The sequence below is a fragment of the Lycorma delicatula genome, chromosome 1 (assembly GCF_047948215.1).
Source record: "Lycorma delicatula isolate Av1 chromosome 1, ASM4794821v1, whole genome shotgun sequence".
Classification (NCBI taxonomy): domain Eukaryota; kingdom Metazoa; phylum Arthropoda; class Insecta; order Hemiptera; family Fulgoridae; genus Lycorma; species Lycorma delicatula.
In genome coordinates this window covers 216723487-216740846 of record NC_134455.1, presented here as the reverse complement: position 1 = coordinate 216740846, position 17360 = coordinate 216723487, and the positions used below count along the sequence as shown (strand labels likewise).

The window sequence follows — 17360 nt, the reverse complement described above, 5'->3', positions numbered from 1 at the left end:
CCATTTCAAATATCATTCAACAAAACAAGCACAGATAAAAACAAAAACATTAACTTTTTAGGTTCAATTATCTATACTCCTTCTGCAGTTACATTCAAATATTATAACTTTTAATAGACAACAGAATGTTTTTCAAGACATAATTTATAATGTCTTGAAAAACATTACGTTGTTAACATCAACATAATTTTTTTTATTGATACAATCCTAAATGTTATGGAAATTAACATTTCCTAAGATTTGATAAATAAAAGTATACACATCATACAAATCATTGAAAAGGTATACAAATGCTGCATCTGTTAAAAAAGATAGTGTGCCTATGCAGCTGCTAGGACACTGACAACAATTATATAATACCTTTTTATACATTCTCTATCAATTACATTTATTTCTTTTTTAAATATTTAATTAAATCACAACTATTTTAAGTACACTGTATTGCCTGTGACCAAACAGTCATAGTAACTGCAGAAAGTTGCACTTTCTTGTCATATTATATATATATAATTTTTTTTTAGGCGCAACCAATTCATAGCACTGGAAGTACAGTATTAAAAATACATATATAATTCATGTAGACTGTTTTATTTTGCCTTACTTTTTAAAAATAATATCAGGCGTTTAGTTGATGAGAATACATCCTTCAATTTGATTCTTTGACTATATATTCCAGCAACATGTTATTTTTCTCAGTAATGTTTTTCAATTCTTCAATTACTCTTATTTTTCTTTGTAAACATGTGCTTGTAAATAACCCCACAAAAATAAATAATACATTCAATTAAATCTGGAGATCTTGATGGCAAATTAATATTCCCATTCCAAGAAACAATAGGATACAATAAACAATATCTGTTCGTAAAAAACTCTGGTTTCATCTGTTTCATCTGTTTGTAAAATACTTTCCTGTTAAAGCCTATCAGGGCTAGGAACAGTGGGAGGGGGGCGACCGGAAGCATCACAAGGCGGGTGGGCCTGTCTTCCCCTAGAAGGTTGGGATGTTCGTAAAATACTCCGTAGATATTCTTGTAAAATAAAATGCACCACCTCTTTTTTTTGGACATATCTTCTTAGTTCATCATTCTTTTATTTAAGACATCCATAATTAAATATCAAAAAAATGTTTAAGGATACCTGCAAATCAATGAACTGAAACTGTTACTGTTTCAAAGTTTACTTAAAAAATTTTAAAAACCAATGTCTCCAAACACAGGTACTTCGTACAAAATTAGTTAATTTTTCACAATTCAATAGGTATTCATGTACAAGATAACATTATTTGCGATAAAAAATCTACTGTTTTGTTTGTTAACATTTCTTAAATGGAAATGATCTTTGTCTAACAAAATTAAATTGTGCAACAACACTCAAGAATTTTCACTCAAGACTAGATTTTGAGTAGTTAAGATACTTAACACAAGCAAACAGAATACTCCAACTGTACTTCAGTACAAATGAACTTCATTATAAACTTCCAGCATTTTAATTTATTTTTTTTAAATACAATAAAATTCAATACTCTAAACATTCAAATAATTATTCTGTATTCCATGAGTATTCTGTTCTTACATTTTCTACAGAGAATTTTCTGTTTTCCTAGATCCTCTTCCATTATAAACACTACTTGCACGTACAGAGTGTTTAAATGAGTGATGTTTATATATAGTGGGTTTATGAGTGCGCTCAAGTAAATCGTGGCACATATCAAAAAACATTCTACATAACACCAACTTCTAGTTAACTTTATAGTTTTTATAGCATAAAAAGTACTGTACACTCATTAATCATTAAATTCATCAATTCAACAAATTTGGTAATTTTTTACCAAATTAGTCTCTTAATACTAATTTTATTTTTTCCTTTACTAATTAAAATAAAAAAATATAATGACTTCATGACTAGGGGAAAACTTAAGACAACACTAGAATACACTAGAATAAAGCACTAGTATAGTGCTTTTAAAGTACAATGACACCATCAGCCACAATTTTATAATTTTCAGTTGATCACAATCCATTTTTAAAATACCTATGAAAAATGACAAACAATACTTTAATTTTTCATGTATAGCAATTACGATAAGAATTCTTCAGCACCACAATTTACGTTGTAAATCTAATTCTAAAGTGGTGGTGCTATACTTTTACACAGATTTTTATCATGATTTTTTGGCATTGGTAAGTTAAATTACATTATTTTATTGTATAGAACAGAAATGTCACATCAAGCACAATGTAAAGTTTCTCTCGTAGATTTAACTGTAATGTAAATGATTAAAATATTTAAAATTAGCAAGTCCTATGCCCAACAAAATGAAAGTTCTACCCTACAAGAGGAAATTAACTCTATTTTCATATCATCATTACAGTCAGAGAAAACACCAAATTAATGTATCATTTTTTCTTGTGAAATAAAATGCATTTATAGAGGGTGCAGCAGAAACAATTAAGCAGTTATGAGAAGTTGTAAAAAAATAAGGGGGTAAATGGAGAAAAAATGTTTTTATTTTCTAAATTAGCAGTACATACCATTTAACATTCATTAAGTTTTGAAAATAATGTCCTCAAGATGCTGGCTGTTAGCAGCAACATATTTCTGGAAATTTCTAAAGCTTTGTACAGCTCATTCACACATATCGCGGGATATGGTGTTAACTTCTTCAGTAATCCATTCCCTTAGCTCTGGTAGGTTATGAGGGCAACGTTTATAAATACCTTTTCCTTTAGACATCCCCAAAGAAAGAAATCACAAATGCTCAAATTGAGTAACAGCACAGGTCATCCACATCTCCCCTCAGAGAGACCAAACGTCCAGGAAAAATTTCTCTCAAAACACTGAGTGAATTTCAGGCTATGTAAGCTGATGCCCCATCCAGTTGGAACCACAAGTCCCCATTCCCTCTTTTTCAACTGTCTCTTTCAATCAAAGTTGCAGAAAAGTTTAGGGGAATGAACATGAATAATTTGGGGGTTATTTTCAGCTCAGTAGCAGAAATTTTACTTTGCATGCATGGCAAAGCCATGTTGTGCTCCGATCCAAATCATGTTGGCTATTGAAATGGGGTCACTAACAGAACAGAGGGAAACCATGTGCATTGCCTACCCCCACCTACACCCAAACATTGACCCCCCCCCCCCCACAAACCGCTTAATCGGTTCTGCCACATCCTATATAATAGGGGAAGTTAGTAATAGTTTTGTATATGTGCGCTGAGCATTATCATAAGAAATCATTCGACCTCACCAGTGCACAATACAAAGCCTAGGCAGCATCAGAGAGATGCACTACAATTAAAAAGATAATGGCCACCCTGAAAAGCGTGACTTTTCAGGGTGGCCATTCTAAAAAGTTTTGAACCTTTACAAAATAGAGGCAGTTATAACCAAACCAGAAATATTCTAGAATTTTAGTGACGTAAAACTTACACATATGATGACTTCAATATAAGTGGATGATAACCAGCTTTACAGTAAGGCAAAGATACTTTTTCATCAGGTACTGCCATTTCTAAAATTCCCTGAAGAAAATTAAAAACTTCAGGGGAATACCTCTTTGACAATGATGAGTACTGGAAAAATAATTTTTTAAATAAAATTTGGTACACATTATTTTCACTTTTATAAATTATTGAAGTTTATTGTTACTAGGATAGAGTACAGTCCATGCTTGCTAACTAGACATAAAAAAGAACTGTATTAGTCAGATTATAAATGACAAAGATTACCAAGCTTTGCCTAAATTTTTCAAAGATTTTTTCAGTTTATGTAATAATAAAGATTTCGAAAAGAATTTAACCTTTACAAAGTCTTTGTCGCAAAAAGTTTTTTCTTTTAAAATGGCCCTAAAACCCTTCTAAAATGGCTTGTATAATAGGAAATGTCTCAACATAAACAGAACATTCCCAGAAGCAATTAGTTTTAATCATGCAGCTCTTCTGAAGATTCAATCTACAAATTTTATAGTGCATTTATAAAGACGTAATAGAATTTTTGCAACCAAAGCATTAACAAAAATATTAGAATAAATTTAGTAATACATACTAGATACTAGTTACATATCTTATGATGTAAACAATTTCTTACGATTATTTTTTAAAGATTTATAAGGAAGTATAAACAGAATACTACAGTGAATAACTTTATACGACTGATATATATATAATCCTGATGAATATTAACCAGTTATAAGAAATTGAATTTAAAAAAGTAGCTCACTAATATTATTGCTTAAGACTGTATTCACTTACCATTATAGCATATTTGTCAATAATTATAGTAGTCTGCTAGCCATTATAATTATTAAAATATGAGTAAACATTATAAGAAAATTTTATTTATACCTACAGAGCACCCAAATTCTCTAAAGTACATTATTGTTTTTCTAACATAAATTCACAATAAAATATTCATAACCATCAAGCATCAAGAAAAGCAAAAACTGTCAGTGCTCAAGTAATAATAAACAACTATACACAAAACAAATATCACAATGATAAAAAAAGGTTGTAAATGTGTTTAAAAGATTTTTTTTCTGCTACAAGAAAAATATATGTTTAAAATAAAGTGTATCTGTCATAAAGACAAGTATTACAACAGTAATTACAAGAAAAATGCATTGATACATATCAAGTATGCAGGAATTTAGGCGATACACGTTAAGAGGCAATCACATTCAAGAAGTCAATTTAAAAGGATTAATAAACAAAACACATACTCTAAAATCATACACTACTTATATTACTAACATTGCTAATAAAAGGAAAACACTTTTTTTTAGTGGCTTCTTAAAATATCATTTCTTTAACACTTCTTCAACACTTTCTTTAACATTACACTTATTTTTTACAACACGCTATTTCTCACCTCTCCTTGCCTTGTATCATAGAATAAGAAGATAAAAGATGTTTCACCCTAGGTTAGGTATTAGTGCCACACTTTTCGCACATTGGGAACAAATTACCTAATACTAATGTTAAATACACATTGTAATAAACTATTTTGTGTTATCACACATTTATGCAGCCAACTAAATATAAAAGTTGTCTAAACATTACGAATATATAAACAAATGGTATGAGATCTTTTCAGCCTACATGATTGTTTCATCTCACTAACTGCAGTATTAAAATTAGACTGGTAACAGCAATTGAACTCGCGAATAACAATATAAATGCTCCACTTTATGACACCCAATAAAAAACTTACGCTGAAAACACTGTTCATCTTATGCTAACAGATGCTATACCAAGAAGATTATACTAAAATGAAATAGGTACTGTTACAGTGGTCGCCAGTTAATTGCCCAATTGATAGCATGTATGTTGCATTTGTGTTTTCAATTTCACTTGTAGTTATTCTGAAAAATTTTCCATTATTTCTATTAAGCAAGTAGTCTTCATTTGGATTTATTAAACGTTTATTTGTTTCTTCATTCTTTCTCTCAAAAATAGTATTAAAGAGAAAGATTCTTATACTAAATAACACAACATAGCTGCTTCCACCCGTAGATTATTGAAGACATTCAGTTTTTTAATACAAAATATAATTACATTAATGTAATCATTCTCCAGGTTTTAAAGGGTGAACTAGCAGATCATGTTGTATGAATATTGTATTGATGCTTATACTACCTACAGACATTACGTAGTAAAATACCATACAATTATTGTTTCATTAGAACTACCAAAACATATCATTTTTAATAATTCAATTCATCTCTTTCAATAATTTTTTTCTTTTTCTAACAGAAGCAGGTGGTTCTAAAGGTTGCAGAAATACTCAGTACACTTAGCACTGAGTAACAATGAGGTAACAGATCACAACTCTAATTAGAAAAATTAATTATAAATTATTAATTTCTCAATATTAAAATCTTATATTCTTTCTTCATGTTGCGCACTTCTGCAGTCATCTCAACTTAGTCAGAATCTATGAAATTACGTACATATGTAAATTATGATTACAATTAAATTTTTAAAAATTGAAATGTTGAGACATATTTACTGTAGATAATCAATATAAAAAATACTATTGTGTTTATCTGACTATAACCTATAATATAAAATTATGACTATAATATAAAACCAAAAATAGATCAAAATCTAAAATAAAATATTATAAATCAAAAATAAATGCATAATGCATATATTAATGATGATAATGTAACTATTATTAAAAAAGGAAAATCAGTTTAATTTACGAATAAGTAGCAAACTTTCAATCAAATTTTGTTGTAAAAATTTGGTAGACAACATGGAACTTGATGACAAGAAACAAAACTCAATTCAGTGAACACTTGATGGGTTTGTTTACATATTTTGCAAATCTATTTGCTGCCATAGCAAACAATGCAACATTTAAAACACTGCCTTGAAGTATACTATTTTCTAATGTAATGACCTGGAAAATTCATGTTCCAACTCAAAAGTAAAAATTTCATTACAAAACCAAATATATACCACTTGTAGGCCTAATTATCAAGCCATATACTTTCTCCCCGTCAAACAACAAAGTATAAATGAAAAAAAAATATTTTACACAACTGCTTTGAATACAATCAGGTAATCAGTGAAGACTATGATTGATATTAAGTATGATTTTGTTAAAATTTTTACACTAATTTTTATTTAGAAATATTATTCAATGAATCTGCCTCCACCATAAAATTCAAAAAGGTACTTTACCCTAAATTAATTCTTTACTATTTTAATGAATTATTGAATTGAAAAATTCAGTTCTACAAACAATAATTCTATGTAGTTATTTATAAAAGAAAGAGTGATGGAATTACATCCAAAAATTAGTAATATTTTACTGTTTACATGGGCACCTAGTCAATTTACAATGGAGTTTATTGATGTTGGATGGTAGAAGGAAGGGTCCTTACTTCAAATCCAAAACGGCAGCTTCCAACTTGATCCAATTTTTGAGAAAACTCCATGTAAAGATTTTCAAGTAGTTCAAGTAGCTTATTTGTATAATCAATCAAAAAAAGTTTATTACATATTATTAATAAAAATAATAATTAGTAAACATGAAATTCGTGGATTTTATTTTCCATATGCTTATAAATATAATAAAATAAAAAAATTACCTGCATTAGAATGTAAGAAGAAAATAAAAGTTAAAAAACAGTCTCGAACCAAGTCCTGAACATTCACTACTCAGCTGCTACAGCAGCTGTGACTATAAATACATAAAAAATGTATCTAGTCACAGCTGTTTTTATAAAGATATTTGTAATCTTTTATATATACAAAAGAACTTTGTATCTACAAAACACAATTGTAGCTGCTTGAACCATTCTAAATGAAGATTATTCAGAAATCAGAACCAGTTGGACACTGCCATTTTGGATTTAAAATACAGAATCCCTATAGCCATCCTGCACAGGGCAGTGTTTAGGCAGATTCATTGAACTGAATAATTTTATTAAATTATTAAAACAGCTATTTACATTCTGTTAAATGAAACCCATAAGCGCTATTACTTTTGAAATTAAATTTAAATTAACAAAATTTAAACATGTTTGTTCAGATACAGACCTCTAATATTAATGTAACAACAAACAATCCCATAGAAATAGCTTTCCTGCCATTTACTCTACACTGATTTAAAATCTGAACAAGAAACACAAAAGCTGGTGTCGTGACTTGGTGTCTGGCATCACTAGTTGGAAACAATAATGACACTAACTTCAAGAATACAAGCTGCAAAAAGACAAAATATAAAATTAAAGAAAAATATATATATATCATTTTTCAAAATTAATCATTTATTTATTGAAGAAAATATCCATTTATTTAAAAAAATGGTATTTTTTTAAACACCTTCAAATAACAGAAACAATTAGTTATTTTTTGCATGTTCTACTTATACATAATCAATAACAAATTTAGTGGTTCTTAACTTAACCAAATTTACAATTAAGAGGCAAATTCATTTATTGAAATTAAATTGAAAATGTCAGAACTCTATTGAGAGTTTTGACTTTTTCATTAAAATAATTAAGAAAACCTTGATTAACACAAAAGAAAGATGTAAGAAGTATTAATATAATGAATATGATACCATTTAGAGTAAACTAAGCGTAACAATTTTATAAAAGTTAGCTAAATATTAATTACTTTGTTTTCCAAAATACTGCCTTATGTGATGACTAATAATTTTATCAATTTCTATTAAACAAATATATTATATGAGATAACCTTATTTAAAAGATTGCTTAAAAGTACTTTAAAACCTAATTGATTAATTAATTAATTAATCAATCATTAATTAATATAAATATACCATATTCAGACTACAACAACAACAGATTACCTATAACCAAATATTTATATTAACTGCAGATAAACCATCAGAGTTCAAAAGCGCTATTAAAAGATAACACTGCAAAAAAAAGTTTGAAAATATCACAAAAAAGCTATTTTCTGAAATACTGAAACTGTCCTCAAATTTTTCTAATTTACAACAAATTTTAAAGAAAAATAACTATTTTCATAATAGGCATTTAAAATTTTCATAACTTTAAGGAAAACCATAGTAAATGCTTTGATTTAAATAAAAATTGCAAAACAAAATTGATGAAATTAATTACTTTGATAAAATAAGTTACATATAACATAATTAACAGTTTTTAACTTTGATTTTTGCTTTGTCTTAGCCAAAGATAAAAGATGTTTCTGATAAAAATGTTTAAGAAAAGAATAAGCTCTAAATGTAACTGCAAATTATGTTTTTTTGTACTGAGCCCTGACAGTAACTAGCAATTTTTTTCTCAATCTTTGGCCACAGAACAGCTACTATAAAAAATGCAAAAACAGGTTCATAAATTATACAAAACTACTACTCAATAGTGCATGTGATATAGATAATTATTAATTAAACCTTTGTAGGAAATTTTACTGATCATCAAAAGAGATAAAAGAAACAATGATTTAATAGCTTAAAATACAATCTACTTTTTTATCATTATTCTAAACTAAATTCTATTCTAATTACATGAATGAAACAATTATAATCCTTACAGTATCAACTTCAGGAAATCTATGAGGATAGTTTTTGAAGTCCTCATGTTTTTCTCGTAATACTTCCAAAAGACATCGAGCAGAATTTTCTGGAGAAAATTGTGTGAGATCAAAAAAGTGTGGTGCTAACCTATCAAGAAGTTTCCATACTACCTTTAAATAAAAGCATAAATTCATAATCAAAAATTATTTTAAAAGATTATATAATGAAACTTTTCTTAAAATTCTTTAGCAGTAAATGATTAGTTCTTACTTATTTAATGAATAATTTAATTAATTACAAGTATGATAGAAAACTACCAAGAATTTAACTAATATAATACTGTCCATTAAATGAATGAAAATCTATTTAAAACCATTCTTCCCTTTCTGTTCTGAAATTAGTTAATAGTTTCATAGATTAAGAGCCTTCCTGATGCCAATCTAGGTGAAAGAATGAGGTAAGGAAATATTTAACATCTGAAAAATATGTTGCACAACTGAGATTGAAACTCCATCATGAAGGCTGGTGAAAATAATGAAAAAAATTCTAAAGGGGAATAATATTCTATTTTTCAGAAAAGGAATCATCAAGAAAAATGATACATAAAATTTAATATGATTTTAAAAGAATACATTGACAGGAATAAATAATAGGATCTAATGTCTATTATTCCTAAAAACCTTTTTAAATACTAATTGGTTTCTAATGAGGACAATTACCTACAAGCAAAAACTTGTTTTAGGTATTTGTACTTAATCAGCAATACTATGAAGCAGGACATAGAGTAAAAGCAAGGTTTTAACTATTGGTAATTCTCTGACACAAGAAAATTGATCATATAATATAGGGTCCGGTATATAAATCTGATGATTTTGTAGTAATTGTTATTTTTTTTTTTTTTTAGGGCGAAAAACGGTTGGACGTTATCATCGCCCGGAAAATAAATAAATACATAAAAGTAATTAAAATTGTTACATAAAATTTAAACTTAAAACTACTATCACAGGAAACAAAATCCGGAATGGGTGTAAAAGGCCCATTCTCGGATAACAAAAACACTAACATGTAACTTAAAACTACGTTAAAAACTATCATATTAAAAATAAATAAAACTTAAAACTAAAAAGAAATAAAACTTAAAACTATTATGTTTAAAGTCTTACTAATATCACAAAAATCTTACAACTAATATCACAGACGAATTAAAAAAACAAACAAAAAAATATGAATATATATATATAAAAAAAAAAAAAAATTCCGATAGGGAGTGTAAAAGGTTCGCTACGCGGATAACAAAAACAATGCATACAATTACAAAACAATACATACTAATTAAATTTTTTGTATTAACCCTATACTACGTAAAAACAGAAACATCCGGTTTAAAACCTCTTTATCATTACACAAGATACCACGGATGTTACTGGGTAGTTTAAATTTACGACGTAATGCCGCATAACATTCGCAGTCCACGAGTATGTGGTGCACAGTCACGCAGCAGTTGCATCGTGCGCATAAAGGTGGTTGTCTTCTTGTAAACAGGTACTCGTGTGTGACCCTCATGTGTCCTATCCGCAATCGACAGAGAACTACTTCCTCACGCCGGGGTTTTCTGTATGAGGAGTTCCATGGTAATACAGAATCTTTAATCTGACGGAGTTTATTATCAACGGTAGCTGTCCAATCACCTTGCCACCTTGTTCTTAATAATTGTTTTACATAGTTAATGAAATCAGAAGTAGCAACTAGGGTGGTGAAAGGAGGCTGGTTTTACATGCTTCTTTGGCAGAGGAATCTGCATGTTCATTACCTGGAATCCCTACGTGGCTAGGGACCCAGCAAAAACTTAATTCTGTGTTGCGATTATTCAACTCAGCGATTGCGTTGTAAATTACAATGACGATAGGATGTTTGGAATAAAAGTTTTTTAAGGCTTGGAGAGCACTACACGAGTCACTGCAAATAAGAATTTTTCTATATTTAGGGTTAATGATGTTCAGAGCCTTATTTATAGCATATAGTTCAGCGGTAAACACACTCGTAATACCGGGTAGACCAAACATATAAGTTCTCTCATTGACAACAAATGCACACCCAACTGTGTCATTTTGTTTCGATCCATCAGTGTATACAACCGCGCCTGGTTTCATCCTGGAGAGAACACACTGAAACATTTGTTGAAAGACAATAGATGGTGCTGATTGTTTATTGTATGTAGTCAGGTCAAAATTAAAATTTATGAGGTTTATTCTCCATGGAGGATATGAGCAAGGGTACATAGGAAAGAATGACGGTGTGTCAACATTTATATGCTGCAGCAGACGCCAGGTACGGACACCTACAGGTGCAGTACGACGTGGATGGTCCTCATACTTTCCTAGATTAGGATTTCTAAAGACCGAGTCAAGAACCGGGTGATTTGGCTGTCCTCTGAGACGAGCAAAATAAGATAATAAGAGCTGGTCTCGTCTATCCCAAAGTGATGGTTCACCACAGTCTACAAGTAAGCTTGCGACACGACTTGATCTAAACGCGCCTGTGGCAAGCCGAAGGAAAGCATGATGTACGCTATCCAGCATTTTAAGCACGGTTTGACGAGCTGAAGAGTAGGCGACACAACCATAATCTAAACGGGAGCGAACAAAGGAATAGTAAAAACGTATCATACATGATCTATCGGCTCCCCAGTTGGTGTTATTAAGGACTCGCATCATATCTAGAAGTTTGGAAAATTTTGTTTTCAATTTTTTTAAATGTTTGACCCAAGTAAGACGGCTATCAAAAAATAAACCTAAAAACTTGACTAAAAAAAAGTAGAGATAGTAATAGTCTCACCGTTCAGAATTATTTGCGGAATGGAATGGTTTCGTAGCCGAGAAAAAACTACACATTTATTTTTTTCGGATGAAAATGTGAAACCAGTAATCCTGGACCAAGCTTCAAGGCGAGATATAGTGTTCTGCAGTAGTCTCTCTGCTGTAGGTGCTGAACGGCTTGCAATGTAGATAGCAAAGTCGTCAGCAAATAGAGAGCATGAGACAGGAGCCTGCACATATTTGGTAATATCGTTTATGGCTACAGAAAATAAGGTGGCACTTAATACACTACCTTGGGGCACTCCATTCTCCAAGATGACACTACCTGAGAGCGAATCATCCACACGAACACGAGCCGTTCGGTGATTTAAGAATCCCCGGATAAAAGCAAGCATATTGCCCTTGATTCCCCATTCTTTGAGAGTGTTAAGAATACCACATCGTCAGGCTGTGTCATACGCCTTTTTTATATCGAAGAAGATAGCGACGAGGTGCTGCCGATTTAGGAAAGCGTTTTGTATGGCTGTTTCTAGTGACACTAAATGGTCAATAGAAGATCGTCCTTGTCGAAAACCACACTGTTCTGGAGATAGAAAGCCATGTTTCTCCAAGTATCATGTAAGTCTGCGGTTTACCATTCACTCCATTATTTTACACAAAACGCTTGTCAATGAAATAGGGCAGTAGCTTGAGGGGTTCGTTTGGTCTTTACCAGGTTTTAGTACTGGTATAATAAATGCTTCTGACCAGCCGGGTGGGAAGACTTGTTCGGAGAATAAACCGTTGAAAATATTCAAAAGTTGTTGTAGTACCGAATTAGGAAGGTGTGAAAGCATGGAAAGGCGAATGTTGTCTGGTCCAGGGGAAGTGTCCCGTGAGTTTTTAAGTGCATGTAACAATTCTTTAAATACGAATGGAGTGTTTAATTCACCAACCGAATCACCAATGTTTAACGATAATACTTCTATTTGTATCTTGTAACGTTGAAAATCGTTATTATATGATGAGGTGAGAGACACCGAGCGGAAAGATTTTGCTAGACTATTTGCCACTTCTGAGGATGATGAAAGGAGTTCTCATTCATCAATAAGACTGAGAATAGATTGTTTCAGTGAACCGAAAATTGCACGAATTTTCTTCCATACAGTAGACGTGGGAGTAGTGCGTGAGATAGTGCTCACGTATTTCTTCCATGAATTCCTCTTAGCGTCCACGAATACTCGACGGCACACCGCTCTAGCCCTGCGGTATAAATTTAGATGTTCTGTTGTAGGCCTACGATTAAATTTGCGTAGTGCCTGCCGTGGATTCCTAATAGCATATTTGCAATCATCGTTCCACCATGGAACGAAAGGACGTCTAGGATTACCCTATGTTTGTGGGATATATCTGTTGGCATTCTCAAGTATCATGGACGTAAAAGAAGAATATTGGTCGAGGATGTTCGCTCCATCGTCATACTGATTGGAATGCTTTATGGTATCTGTTCCAATCTGCCTTTTCAACAATCCATCTCCGTGGCCTTCTTTTAATCTCGCAGTCTACACCGAAACCAATAATAATTGGTCTATGATCACTGCCGTGAAAGTCACAAACAGACCAATTAAAATGAGGGAGCACATTCGGTGAGCATATGGAGAGATCAAGGTTAGATACAGTACCAGTTGATAAGGACATAAATGTGTATGATCCATCATTCAGTAGGCAAAGGTCAAAGTCTTGTCTCAATATGTTTATCCTATTTCCTCGAGTGGAGCAGAAGGTTGAGCCCCAGGAAATATGATGGGCATTGAAGTCTCCTACTATTAACGATGGAGATGGTATTTGCGTGAGGAGATTTGAGACATCTAAAGCACTGAACTCAGTGTTCGGTGAGAGATACAGATTGCAGATATGCAATTTGAAGGGAATAGAGACCTTTACTGCAATAGCAGGAATGAGAGTGGTTAGTTGAATTCTTGTAGCTGACACCCCATTCTTCATGAAAATCGCTAGTCCACCACTCTCCCTACTATCTACTAGGTAGTCGCATCTCTCATAGAAGTATCCTCTGAGTGTAATTGGGTCATGTTGTAGAAGGTGAGTCTCTTGGAAACACATGATTAGTGGATCATGTGTGTGCGCTAGTACTCTAATATCTTCAATGCGGGACCGAATACCTCTAACATTCCACTGAATAATGTTCATAAGTGTAAAAAAAAAAAAAATTAAATAATTAAATTTCGAAAATTATATAAAAATTAGTTGTACGTGATTCGGTTTTTCTTTTTTGTATTTTTTATTTTAAAGAACTCCGATGCCCTAGGGTCAGGTGGTTCCTCAACCATATCCTCCAGTATATGAGGTGATGGTGGAGGAGATTTATTTGAATGGGACGCTGCAGTTGACATCCCAGAGGAGATAGTTATGTGGGATCCCTTTACGGGGAGCTTATTAGGTGGCTTACTGCCAGCTACGATGGCAGTAATGTGGGCACGATTTGTTCCCACCTTGGGTTACGGTTGCGTTTCGTAAGATGTCGCAACAACACCGAGTGTAAATGTAAGAAATATCAGTGTAGGTTGTTGTTGTGTAATTGTGTATGTTGTAATTTATGTAGTGTTCTTGGTGTAGTATATGTGTATAATGTAAAGTGTTCTGCAGCTCATTGTATAGTGGGAAGGAAAGCTGCGGAGGCTAGGCCCGTGGGGACGCCAACCCCCAAAGTCTTAAAGAATAAGACTACCCGTCGGGGAATTGTTATTTTGGCACCACTGTCAATGAGAAGGCGGGAGTGTTGTACATCGACAGGTCTATTCGTGCTATTTCAGTAGCTAGTATGTCGTGGTCGGGTGAACAATGAGTGTTTGTGATTGAAGCCCATTTTAAAAATAATGACTCTATTATTGTAACACAGCGTTTATTTCATAGACATTTCAATTTAAATCGACACGCGTCTGTTCATAGTAGGAATATGATATTATTATGGTGAAGAATTTCACATCGTCTACTTTTAAAAATGAAACCAACAGGACGAAAACAAACTGTGAGAACGCCTGAAAACATTAACGCTGTGAGGTTAGCTGTTACGTGGTCTCCATGACATTCAGCAGCGAGACATGCTGCTGCACTAGCCATTTCTGATCGAAGTGTACAACAAATTCTTCATGCCGACCTAAAATTCCATTCGTATAAGATGATGTTAGTGCAGCAACTTAATGCAAATGATTGGGCGTCTCACAAAGCAGCTTGCGAGGTCATCCTCGAAAATGTCCACCAGAATGGCATTATTGTTTTAAGTGAAGAGGCACATTTTCATCTGTCAGGATTTGTGAATAAACAAAATTACCGTTATTGGGCTTCGCATAATCCACGGCAAATTCTTGAAAAACCACTTCACAGTCAATATGTTACAGTGTGGTGTGCCGTTTCAAAGTTCGGCATAATTGGCCCATATTTTTTTGAGGAGTTAAATCGCAGAGTAACAGTAACATCTCATCAATACATAAACATGTTGAATGAATTTATGCGACCGAAACTGAATGACTTTCAAGGACATGAAATTTGGTTTCAACAGGATGATCCCACCGCGCATACGGCGAGATTCGCGATGGATGTTCTGCTAGAAACCTTTCCTGGTCATTTGATTTCCCGATTTGGCAACATTCCTTGGCCAGCGCGTTCACCTGATCTGGCTGTTTGTGAATTTTTCTGTGGGGGTATCTCAAACATAAAGTTTTCAGTAGTCGACTACAGTCAATTGCAGAACTCAAGGAGGCCATTCAACAAGAAATTGAAGCAGTTTCACAAGTGATGATTGAGCGAGCAATGTCAAATTTTAGAATTAGGTTAAGCGAGTGTGTGAGGAGTAATGGAAAACATTTGGACGACATAATATTCAAATAAAAAAAAAATCTATGTAAATAATTCACTATAAATTGCAAAAATTGTTCATTAATTTGATATATTAAATGTTTTAATAGTACGAAACACAGTTTAATTATTATCGCTTAAACATCACCAGGTTTATATGCCGGACCCTGTATATTAAGGAATAATTCGGAACACATATCATAACAACCTGAGCACATCTCTGAGTGAAACAAGTAATCATATAATAAAGGTTAATGATTAAAACAAAATTCTTACAGACATTGCTTCTGTAATGAATTTGTAATTATCTTGCTCCTTTTTAACTGCAGATTAGCATTAGAGTAGGTGGCAATTGGGAATCTGCAGAATAGGAAATATTAAGACCATTACTTAATTTACTAAACTACATTGACACTGGATAATTAAAGGAATGTGCAAACAGATGTAAAAAATCTGCATAATAGAAACTGCATAAAAATGGTTGACAGGATTTCAAGATTAAATGTGAGAAAAGGCAAATTAATTCCATTGACCGACAATTTTAAAACCACAACATATAACAATATATTCCAAGATCCTTAAATCCATTTTTAATTCATAGTTCCATTGAAATAAATACAATTAATCAATTAAGACATACAACCAAGTAACTTTTAATTTAAAAAAAGTGGATATTGAACTACAGAAGATAAGTGTAAAAATCTTCCATGTGCTTGTGAAACTTAATAAACAACAAAGTGAATTACAAATGTATTAACTTTGTTGTATCAGTTTAATACACAATGAAGTGAAATTATAAAAAAAAAAAAAAAAAGTTTACAGAGCTTGGACATAAAATAAATTGCTTTTATTCATTTTTTAAGAATTTAAACCATTAGATCTACAACTTATATTAAAAATCAACTTAATAGTATTCTCTGTATATAAAAAGTATAGAATTTCAAATAAAATCACTTTCTAGTAACTAAGAAATGAAAATAATATTCATATTTTATATGAATAATATTAGAAGTTCTTACTTTATCATCAGCATCATTCAATAGCTGCAATAAGAAAGCAAATAATTCTTCAAGTTTTTTCTTATTATTTTCACCCAGACTTGGATGATTGCATTTAATCATTCTTTCAACTATCACTCCTTGGTGATCAACACCATATCCTTCCATTACAGATTCCAACTCTTCATAACTTTCAGGCACTACAAAAGCAAAAAACATTTTACAAATAAAGAAAATATAATTTTTTTTAAAATCAATTAAATAAATTGAACAATAAATTTATTCGTTTATTTTAAGTAATTACTGAATTTATCCTAAACCAAAATTTTCTAATGATCAAATTTCTTAAATGAGTCCTCATTTTTACTATTTAAAGATTTCAACTAACATTATCTAGTATCATATACATCCCAATGTACTCAACAAATTACTATAATTTCATTAATAAATGTAAAACTCAAGAGTCAAGTGTTCTTCCATGTTAGTAATATTTTAACTGATCATACAGTGACAAATAATTTGTAACAAAACATTTACTATGTCTTTATGTATACTTTTATAATAATAACAGCTTTTGAAATTAATAAATTAACATATTTTAATGTATTGACATATGTTTTAATAAAGCCTAATACAACATATTCAGTAAAATAAATGCATATTTCTAGTAAATATTTCAG

At 31.5% G+C, this 17360-nt stretch overlaps 1 protein-coding gene across 1 annotated transcript in view; it reads right to left on the bottom strand.

Annotated features, from left to right (window-relative positions):
* The window catches only part of l(3)07882 (Nucleolar protein 14 homolog l(3)07882), a 62154-nt gene that overhangs the window by 9044 nt on the left and 35750 nt on the right, over window positions 1-17360 (bottom strand). Inside the window, exons 8-11 of the mRNA XM_075372320.1 lie at window positions 16702-16880; window positions 9032-9184; window positions 7547-7711; window positions 3429-3571 (exon numbers count right to left, since the gene is read on the bottom strand). Of these exons, the coding sequence (XP_075228435.1) occupies window positions 3429-3571; window positions 7547-7711; window positions 9032-9184; window positions 16702-16880 (640 nt within the window). The remainder of the gene's footprint in view (window positions 1-3428; window positions 3572-7546; window positions 7712-9031; window positions 9185-16701; window positions 16881-17360) is intronic.